At 38.6% G+C, this 11,425-nt stretch overlaps 1 protein-coding gene across 1 annotated transcript; it reads right to left on the reverse strand.

Moving 5' to 3' along the window:
* Positions 1 to 293: 293 nt before the first annotated feature.
* On the reverse strand, positions 294 to 11,167 carry LOC307164957 (tripartite motif-containing protein 16-like). The gene is made up of 6 exons (XM_079882193.1): positions 10,310 to 11,167; positions 4,612 to 4,707; positions 4,291 to 4,524; positions 1,530 to 1,689; positions 1,351 to 1,398; positions 294 to 1,111 (listed from the first exon to the last, which is right to left on the reverse strand). Exons 1-6 carry the CDS (start codon positions 10,886 to 10,888, stop codon positions 582 to 584), a joined length of 1,647 nt encoding a protein of 548 aa, XP_079738319.1. The 5' UTR covers positions 10,889 to 11,167; the 3' UTR covers positions 294 to 581.
* Positions 11,168 to 11,425: the final 258 nt, after the last annotated feature.

The raw sequence follows: 11,425 nt of genomic DNA on the forward strand, positions 1-11,425 counted from the left end.
CAATAATAATTATTATACCAAATTTATGTAATAGAAATATGAAAATATACATTTTGATTATTGAAATATGGCTCTTACATCAACTATATTTAAATGCACACAACTAAGAACAGTGTGAAAAAAGTTTTATATCTATCTGAATTTATAGACAAAACAAGTTATATGTGACTTTTTGGAGGGCTTTTATTTTGGAATCAGACAGTCTTGACATTGTGTGAGTGATTTCTACTATCATTGTACTTTCATTCTGAAGTTAAATTGATGTTTGGAAACAGGGAGTTTCCTTTTATATAACTTTTCTTGAATGAGCAAAACGGCAAAGAAATAGACATTCTCTCATATGTACATATGCGCATATACATCCACATACATATTTACACAAGGCAAACATAAGAGATAATGAGACAAAACAATATTGTTATTGAGTTTAGCGGGGAATATTATATCAGCTTCAAGATCACCTTTTACTCAACCATAATCTGAACATGTTATTAATGTAATAAAGAGAAAGTAAGAGACTTGATTTATCATGCAGCTCAAAGCATTATGGGTAGAATTTCTCTACAATCTATTCTGATTCATCAACACAGTTTCACTGATGATCCACTATAAACACCAAACCCAGGATAGAGCGGTTGAGTGAATGTGGTCTGGACTGTGTGGATGAGGCTCATCGTGTCAGACACGCTGTAGAAGGACAGAGTTCCTGCACTGTGATCCACACACACTCCTATTCTACGGCTGATGGGCTTTACAGGGAGTTTAGTCTCTATGTTATTGTGTCTGAATGAGTAACTGGAGGAAGAGCAGAACAATCTCCAGGACTGATCATTACATCCAAACACGCACTCTTTACCCCGTCCCTTCCTGCTGATGCTCTTATATGACACTGATATACACACACGTTCTCCACTCCACTCAATCTCCCAGTAACAGCGTCCACACACACTCTCTCTACACAACACCTGACGATAAAATCCATCAAATCTGTCTGGATGATCAGGATACGACTGAAACTCTAGTAGTGAAGTGCCAGTAATCAATCTGTTCCTCTCAGACAGACGGATGTATTTATTCAATGTATTCAGATCCAGATTGAGCTGATGGGAATCTGATGGAGATAAAACACATCAGAATCAGGAATTATGAATCTGTCTGATCTTTTAATGTATCTGAACTCTTCATGTTCAATATATCATCAGTGTCTCAGTGCAGTTTACCAGATATCCTGAGCAAATCATCATTTACATGATCAACTCTAAAACTCTTCTGTCATGTTTTCTTTCACTTCTCCAGGAAGAACATGAACACACTCAGTGAGTTTTTCTGCTTGTTTTCTCAGTGACTTACATTGTAGGAAGTCCTTCCTGGTCCTGGGAACAATGTTGGAGAAAGTGCCTGTGGAAATCAACAGACATGAAGAGTGTGATTATCATGTCAAGAGAAAATGATCCCTGCATAATATGATCTTCTACATGATCTGAGATGATGGAGGATCATTTCTGAGAGCAGAATCTCCAGGACTTTACCTCTGTCAGAGATCTTCTTCAGCTCCTCTTTGCAGAAATCCTCCAGTTTGTCTCTCAGCTGACGGACAGATTCTCTCACGCCATCAAAAGAGGAGAGAGAACTGAAGGGATTGTCATTTACGTCTGTAGATTCAGGAGGAGCTGAGAGAGACTGGAAACTCTAGAGAAAACAGAAATCAAAGCTCATCACCTCCACACTTCATCAATAACCTGCTCTACTGTCAGATTTGTGCAGCTCTTGTTGATCTTTAGTAACTCTCCTCAATCCAGCACTTTCACAGCATCAGCTTCATTCTTCTCATATTCATTATGTGACATTAGAGACACAAGTTCTAGCGTTTGCCATTTACACTATATGTGAACTTCCTAGGAAATCAATTTAAGCTCAATATTAGCTTGAGAAATACATGATTTTATTAGAAATGCTTTGATCATAAATATGGCTGCCATAAATATGGCAATATGGCAGCCATATTGCGCCAGAACGCCCACCACACACCAGCATACTGGTGGAGAGGAGACAGTGATGAAGCCAATCAGTATACGGGGATGATTAGGAGGCCATGATGGACAGAGGGCAAGGGGCAATTTTGGCCTGGATGCCGGGGTTACACCCCTACTCTTTTTCGAAGGACATCCTGGGATTTTTAATGACCACAGAGAGTCAGGACCTCGGTTTAACGTCTCATCTGAAGGACATATCATTATCCTGATCAAATGCATCAATCTCCATCTTTGCTGTATTGGATTGTGTAAACACGGGATAAGTATTACCTGGTGACCTCTAGTAATTTGTAATAATTGCGGAGGTTGTCTGTGATCTTAATCCCGTGCGAATTGGCCATGTCTGTAATTTGTAAACTAAAAATTCCCCCGCAAATGACCTACCATATATCGCCGAACACTGAGGTCCTGTGATAATATTAGTCCTGTGCGAATCGGCATCTCTGTGATTTGGCGGGGTCGTTTATATTTTTTAGGGTTAAATTTAAGGTTTTTGTTTCCTGTGCGCTTTTTTATCCATCTTTCACGAAGAATGGAGGCTGCGTTGGAGTGTTTTGATAGTATTTTGGGTGCTGGGTCATATCGCTATACACCATGATATGATATAACTATACAATTTACAGAAAGAGAAAGCTGAAAACAATCAGAAGAACAAAACAAAAATAATGATTAGATGGAGAGGGATGACATGTATAGCAGCATGTGGTAAGGAACATTCTTCTGTTTATGATCATACAGCTAGACCTATAATAACAATACATTTCCAAGCAATAGCCTATTGACATCACATCCGGGAGATAAGTCAGTAATTTCGAGTAAAATCACAGGCTTCGTTTATCCCGTGCGAATGCGCCACACGAAATTCAGGTGTGGGTGGGTAATTTCTAAATCACACGAGGTCCCCAGATAATACTAATCCAGTGCGGATAGGGCTTTTGCTGTATTATATTGTGTAAATTGGACTCTAAACAAGTTTAATACACTGGGAATGTCATTAAAACCTTTGTTTTATTCACAGAATTAAAGGGCAAAGTTTGCTAAATTCATATTTGTGTGATGAAAAGGCATAAATATGTCATTTTTTCCCGTTAATTTTAATTTCTATGAAATGTGAAGTACTATATAATTTAATATATGCATGGATTTGGGGTCATTTAACTTTTAATAAAGCACTTTAAGTTTTAATTGAAAAAATAATAGGCTACTGTTGCATTTTTGAAAGTGAAGAAACAATACAGTTGTATTATTAAAGGAAATAATATAACATTTCTCATTTTATTCTATTCGTTGTCCATTTATTTTTCGTGTGTCTAGAGATTGGCATTATTTAAAAGCACACTGAATTAATGTTGACATGGAGTGAATACAGAGCGAGGTTTTTTATCAGTGATCGGGCAGCGAGTGATGAGGAGAGAGAAATGATCAACTAGAAATCTCTATAGAAAATAAACTGAACAATCAATTTACTATAAATGAGTTTAGATTTGGATACTGTAAACTGGAACCTGTGAAACTTTCATTGCTAACAAACTACGCTGAACCACTGAACGCTAATGTTGTTCCTACAACCAATATGAGAGCAGAAAAAAATAATGAATGTACATCAATGAAACAACTTATTTATATAATTTATGAAAAAGTATCAGTACTTAAATATTTAAGTTTTGAGAGTGTAAGTTTTGGGAAGGGGCAAAATGTTCAGAAACGGCCCTGGTCTCATTGTAGACTTGAGTAGATTCGCTCAGGAAAAGCAATTCAAAATCTACGAGCAGATTTAACATTATTTATAACTTTTGAGCAGTTAATGACACTGAAATCCACAAGGACTCTTAGGACACGATCCCAAGGTCAGGTTTTGTGTGGTTTCAGTATGTTGAAGCATTGCTAATATACAGACTTCATGTTTAGGGTCTTCATGGTCAAATTCATCAACATGTTAAAGGCAAACAATTATGAAAATACTGTCAATTCTGTCAAGTTTGAAGATCATCTGATTCAACTTTGATGAACATTACTCAAATTGCTACCATGAAGTTCACTGATTTCACCATTCTATAAGAAATCAGAAGGAAAAATGAGGTAAAAAAGTTGAACTGTGAGTGAAGATGATCAGATGAGAGTCTGACTGATGATTATATAATAACCGAACACACAGATCAACACTTCAGTCAGCGGCTCATTCTGCTCTCATGAAATGTTTCTCTGAGAGTCTCTTGCTCAAGTCCACTATGATCCTGTTCTTCTGGATCTCTGTTACCTGCAGGAAATGTATGTGATCCTGTGTGTGTGAAAGCTGCTCCAGCTCAGCGTCTCTCCTCCTCAGATCATTGATCTCCTGCTCCAGTCGCTCCAGTCGTTCTTCAGCTCGACTCACTGCAGTCTTTTCCTGATCTCTGATCCGCTGTGTCGCCTCAGAGCGGCTTCTCTCAATGGAGCGGATGAGCTCAGTGAAGATCCTCTCACTGTCCTCCACTGCTGTGTGTGCAGAGCGCTGTTAGGACACACATCACAATCACACAGTGAGCTTCAGTGAGTCCTGACTGAGACTTCTCAAACTTCTCTTCTTCTCCAGACTCACCTTATGAGACTCTACAGCCTCTCTCAGCTGCTGAAGATCTTTCTCTCTCTGCTGGATCCTCTGCTGGAACGACCTCTGCGTCTCCTTCAGCTGCTTCTGCAGCACAAACCAATAACACAGATGGCACTTTATACTGTCACTGTATCATCATGTGAAGAGCTGAATCCAGTAACAGTAGAATTAATAACCAATGGCTGGAGGTTCAAACTCCTGAAGGGATGATTGATCAGTTTTACCACCATTGTACATGAATTTACATGAGGCATAAGTATCATATAAGTGAAACTGACTCAGATGTAAAGATTCACAATGACAGTGTTTCTGCTGAATAACAGACCAGCGGCTCTATATAGTTCAAATGGACTGAATCAGATTTACTGAACAGAAACTCTTTTCGTCTGTCGCTGCATTTAACTTGAAGCGTTACCCATTGAACTTGCGTTATTCTTGACAGAGATATATTTTGTCAAACAATGGGTGAATATTTTCCATTATTTTATGTTGCTTTATTAAAGGGGTCATGAACTGCATTGTTTTATCATTTTATAATGTTTCCTGGGGTGTGCACTTATAATGTTAGTATGATTTTGACATCAAAAATGGTCATAATTTAGAAATAAAAGGCATTTTTGCTACCCTGATTTTAGCTTCAGCGTAAGTCACTGATAAACTCTGTTTGATTGACAGTTCCAGCGATTATATAATTATTCACAGTTTAAATAACAGAATATTTTCATCCTACTAAGAGAAAGAGAAGAGCCTTTTTAAACTTGGCAGTCATTCACAACCACCATCATTGTAAACTGCATAAACAGAGACTTTTGCTTATATTGCTGCTTTTAATTTCTGGAAATGTCCACCCAAATCCAGGCCCAGAGCGAAATATGTCATATGGCACCCCTGAAAGCTTTAAATGCAGAAAGGGCCTGGGATTTTGTCATTTGAATGTTCGTAGTCTGGTTGGCAAAATAGATATGGTTCGTATCTGGGCACTTTTGACCAATGCCGATGTTTTTGTTTTAAGTGAAACTTGGCTCAACAAATCTATTTCTGATAAGGATGTTACTGTAGGTGGGTACAACTTATTCAGAACAGACCGACCTAAAAAGGGTGGAGGTGTTGCAATATATGTAAAAAAAGTCATTTCTTGTGAATGTAATTGTCTCAAAATCAATAAGCAAACAATTTGAATTGTTGGCCCTTGACTTAGAAATTTCTAAGAGTCTTCACATTACAGTGGTTGGTTGTTATAGACCCCCTTCAGCTGATAGTAGCACTCTTTCCTCTTTGAGGGAGTTTTTAACAAGTCTAAATTATAATGAAATTGTCTTATTAGGAGATCTAAATTGGAACTGGCTTTTGCCAATGTCTGATCATTTTAAATCATTTTGTGATTCTTATAATCTCTTTCAGATCGTGAATAGCCCAACCAGACGAAACCTAAAACATCCAGAAAAATCATCACTAATTGATATTTTTCTTACAAATGCCCCTCACAAATACTCCTGTGCCTCTGTTTTTGCAAATGATATAAGTGATCATTGTCTTATAGCATCTGTAAGGAACACAAAAATTCCTAAAACAAGGCCGCGCATAATCTTTAAGAGGGCAATGAAGCAGTTCTCAGTGCAGGGCTTTTTACATGATCTGTATGATTTTGATTGGGGAAGAATTAGCCTTATTGATGATGTTGAAAATGCTTGGACATTTTTTTATGATGGTTTCACAGGCCTGGTGAATAAGCATGCCCCACTCAAAAGACAGAGGGCCCTATCTTGCACCCAGCGCAATTGACTTTGTACACCGACGCATGTATCATTCCTATTTTGCACCCGCGCAAAGCGCGTTTTTTCCTCCACAGAAGCACGTCGCTAAACTAGGGAATGAACTTGCGCTCCCTGGGCGGTTCAGCGCAAAAAAGGAGGCGTGTTCCAGCGCAAACGTTCCTTCATGCTATTTTGCAGGTTTAGAAAACAGTTGCGCCACTAACCAGGAAAAAATGGTTTAAAGTCAGTGGCGCGTTGCGCATGTTATTCATATGCTATTTTAAGGGCGCATGCTTGGCCATAATCAATGTAGCGTGTGCACAAAGCGCATACACTTTGATTCTCTCATCTACACAGAAGCAGCAGTTTTCATTTTTGCAAATCATACATTATTACGATAGATAGATAGATAGATAGATAGATAGATAATTTATTATAAAAGCATACATCTAGCTTACACATTTACCCAAATTATCATACGCCTTTTTAACCGAAGTTAATTTGGGTGGGTTTCTCCATCCCCAACGTCCCTGACGAGAGCGTTGCTCTCTTCGGCTGTGAACCGCTCCTCGCGTGCGTCTGGCAAACCCGCCGTTATAATAGGAATCCGCTTTAGAACAAGCGCGCCTGCTTTTAAAGGGAATGTGAGATGACGCTCTGATTGGTTTATTTCACGTTACGCCCAAACCACACCTATGAATAATGAAGCTCTTCAGACCAACCCATTTTAGATTTGCGCCTGGCGCAAGAGTCGTTTATCCCGCCGGGAAAATAGCAACAGCGCCAAGACCCGCCCACAAAGTTACTTGCGCTTTGCGCGTTGACACTTGCGTTTCAGATCGTTAAAATAGGGCCCATAGAGTGAAAGGGCGAAATAATGTTTGGTTTAGTAATGAATTGTCTGACCTTCTTCTAGAGCGGAATCGAGCCTGGGCTCAAGCCAGAAAGTGAAAGCTCGAGTCTGACTGGTTGAAATTTAGACGTTTACGTAATTTATGTACTGTAAAAATTCGTAATGCCAAATCCGCTTATTTCCTTTCTGAAACTTCGAAAAACTTAAATAACCCTCTTAAGTTCTAGAAAACAATCAAATTATTAACGGAAGCAAAAACAGATACAGAAGTACCATCTTGTATTGTTGTTGATGACAAAAAACGAAATTTTGAATAGTTTTAATAATCATTTCATTGCTGCTAGTTCCCTTTATGAAACATTACATAATCCAATTTCCAGTTCTTCCACTGCATGTCCTGTTGATCAGTTACTGTCAGCTCAACCATTTCATTTTAAGACAGTAAATGTACCAGAAGTAAGGAAGGCCTTGAAGGATCTAGATAAAAAAAAATCATCAGGTCCAGACAAATTGGAACCATATTTTCTAAAAATAGCTGCAGATTTGATAGCAAATCCAGTTACATATTTAATTAATTAGATAGTCTTTCAATTGCCTGCTGATAAGTGATTCCATTAATTTGGCCAATACTGACAATTTAGAAATAGGCCTATAGTTATTTATATTTGCAGGATCACCACCTTTGTGAAGGGGGAGAACATTAGCCACAAATCAAGTACCAGCCATCTGGAAATCTGCTAAAGAAAGGTTAATAACAATATTCTGAATGAATTTCAATCTGGTTTTAGGAAACAACATAGTACAATAACAGCTGTTTCAAAAGTTGTCAATGACCTGGTTAAAATCGTGGACAATAAACAGCACTGTGCAGCACTGTTTATTGATTTGTCAAAAGCTTTTGATACAGTGGATCATAAAATACTCCTTCAAAGACTTATCTCTATTGGACTTTCAGAACAAGCAGTGGGATGGTTCAACAGTTATCTATTAGGGAGAACACAATGTGTGCAAGTAGATGGCCTCACTTCTGCCTCCCTGAATATTTCAAAAGGGGTGCCTCAAGGCTCAATCCTTGGGCCTCTTCTTTTTATTATCTATACAAACAACCTCTGCAATAATATAGATAATACAGACTATCATTACTATGCTGATGATACTGTTCTCTATTGTTCTGGGTCCACATTAGATCAAGCCATCACAAATTTACAATCTGCTTTTAACATCTTGCAACATAATCTGGCTACTTTAAAATTGGTTTTAAACTCTAAAAAAACTAAAGTCATGACTTTCACTCGGGGAAAATCAACTAAAAATAATGTCCCAACCATTTGTACACTTTCTGGTACAGAAATTGAAGAAGTGTTACATTACAAGTACTTGGGCATTACCATTGATCCGTCACTGTCTTTTACATTGCATGTCCAAGATTTGGTTAAAAAACTGAAGTTGAAGTTAGGTTTTTTCTTTAGAATCAAGTCTTGTTTATCTTTTGAAGCAAAAAAAACAACAACTCGTAAATGCAACATTCTTGTCTGTCTTGGACTATGGTGATATTTTATATATGCATTCAACCTCCCAGTTTCTTCATGCTTTGGACACAGTGTTTCATGGAGCCTTAAGATTCATCACAAACTTAAAATCTCTCACTCATCACTGTTTGCTGTATTCTCGGGTCGAGTGGTTCTCCCTTTCCGTTCAGCGTTGGATGCACTGGCATCTTTTTATTTATAAAGCAGTATTAGGACTTCTTCCTCCTTATCTGAACACTTACATCCTCCCGAGGTCAGCAGGGACATATCACCTGCGTTCACAGGATCTGTTCTTATTGACAGTCCCTAAAGCCCGCACTGACTTTGGCAAAAAGGCTTTTCATTTTGCTGCACCATCTGCATGGAATCAGCTTCAAAATGAACTTCAGTTGAAGGAGTTGGTCTCACTTTATTCTTTTAAAGGCTTTTTAAAGGACCTTGCAGAAAGGCAGTCTGTCTGTCACTGTTTTTAAATTGATTTAGGACTCAGGTTTTTTATGATGATATTGTTGTTAGAATATGATGAGTGAAAGTGTGTCTATGTATTTACCTGTAAGTGTGTCTATGTCTATTTGAAACTGCGCTGCTGCCACTTGCCAGGACACTCTTGTAAAAGAGATTTTTAATCTCAAGGAGTTTTTTATCCTGGTTAAATAAAGGTTTGAATGAATGAATGAATGAAAGAAACTATGTGAAGTTGATCATTTAGTCACTGGTTTGATTGACTGACACATAGACAAAGAACATCTGACTGTACATGAATCATTACACCAGAAATCACTGGTCACAGTTCAGGCATTAGAATTAACAGTTACTCAAATGTTGTGGCATTACTATCGAGTCCATATCTTAGAAGTCTGTTTGCAAAGCCTGTGCCGAAATTGCAAATCATTTACTAAAGAATCCACAGTGAAATGAAAGCTTTAGCGTAAATAAATAATGCTCAACTGAGACATTCACATTAATAACCACATTCCTATCATTACGATCCTTTAGAAGATAATGTTGTTTTTAGTCGAGTGATCCTGCATCTTCTCTCCTCGTGATCTGATCTCTCTAACACGCCAGTGGACGGGGCCAACGTTACGATGATGAAGTAGGCGTTGTCTACTACTACTTGTCTTCTACAGAGGTGTCTTTAGTTGCACTATTACCTCATAAAGAGGCACATTCCACAACCAGTTGTTCGCTGGGATTGATTACAATAAAAACTGTTTTTAGACTAACAAGGAAGTTTTCAGTTCTGAAACGTACAGGACATTCTTATAGTATAATGACGTCTTATGTGTCAAAAGCTCAAGGAAAATTTGATTTCTCAGTTCATGACCCCTTTAAAGCCTGTTTTACAAAAGTTTGTGTTGGTCAATGTTTACAGTGTATTTTCACCATTCTGTTAAGTTAAATGTGAAGCACAAATACGCTCAGCAGTGAAAGTCCACTTACAGCTTCTGTTCACTTCTGTGACGTCTGCAGTGTGAATGATGTTTCCTGATCATATGGTGGCAATATAAATAGTGTCAACATTATTTCATCAGTGTGTAGTTTCATACCTGTTTCTCTGTCCTCTGTGCTGCAGCTGATACAGTGTTGTGGTTTTTATGTTCGTCCATCGTACATAGCACACATATAAACTTCTGGTCAGTGCGACAGAAAACCTCAAGGAGTTTATCATGTGTTTGGCAGATCATCTCCTGCAGTCCTCCAGTGGCATCAGTCACTTTATGTGGTTTACGGGAGAAATATTCCTCATGACGGTCAAAATGAGTTTGACAGTAAGACTCCAGACACAGCAGACAGGACTTGACGGCTTTGTGTTTTCTTCCAGTACAGACGTCACACTGCACATCTCCAGCTCCAGCGTAACAGTCAGCAGGAAGTTTAGTCTTCTTCAGTTTCTCCACCAGTTCAGCCAGCATGGTGTTTTTAGCTAAAGCAGGTCTTGGCCTGAAGGTCTGTCTGCACTGAGGGCAGCTGTAGACTCTCATCGGATCCTCCTGATCCCAGCAGCCTGTAATACAGATCTTACAGTAACTGTGTCCACAGGAAGTGGTCACTGGATCCTTCAGGAGATCCAGACACACTGGACACAGGAACTCATTCTGATCCACTGAAATTCTGGCTTCTGCCATTTTACTGCATGAGACACACAAACACACAACAGCTCAACTTCAGTTTCTCCTTCCCTGAACTCATGTGATTCCTGGTTCTGTGTTTCAGTGACGTGTGCAAAACAGGTTTATCAGCAAGTCTGTAAAGCAGATTCCTCATTCCTGGTCCTGGACAGCCTTATTCCTGAAGAGTTCAGTTTCACCCATACTCCCACACACCTGGATGTTATTTTAAATGCAAAAAACCTTTCTTAGTTGATTCAGGTTTGTTCAGTAACAGCTGAAATGAAACCCTGTTGTGTCTCTCCAGGAAGAGAAAGAGGAACCCTGCTGTGAAGTCACAGATCATAAAACGTCCACTAGATGTCAGTCTCAGACAGTCACTCAAAACACTCAAAAAGTTACTGAGAATCAGGAAGACTGCATCCTAATGACTACACTTGTACAGCGTTAAAAGTGTGTCCAGTTCCAGAGGTGAAAAGTGAGTAATTATAAATACTTCCGTACACTACTATTACACTAGTACATTTTCCATTTTTTTCTACTTTCTTGAGTATA

The sequence above is a fragment of the Squalius cephalus genome (assembly GCF_949319135.1).
Source record: "Squalius cephalus genome assembly, chromosome: 9".
NCBI lineage: Eukaryota > Metazoa > Chordata > Actinopteri > Cypriniformes > Leuciscidae > Squalius > Squalius cephalus.

Bases quoted from the DNA above. Each gene is read 5' to 3' on its own strand.
- LOC307164957 (XM_079882193.1), bottom strand. From the start codon at position 10,888: ATGGCAGAAGCCAGAATTTCAGTGGATCAGAATGAGTTCCTGTGTCCA. The intron at 1,399-1,529 runs GTAAAGTCCTGG...TGATTTCCACAG, and splicing joins GAAGAAGATCTCTGACAGAG to GCACTTTCTCCAACATTGTT. The intron at 1,112-1,350 runs GTAAGTCACTGA...TATCTCCATCAG, and splicing joins CAGGAAGGACTTCCTACAAT to ATTCCCATCAGCTCAATCTG.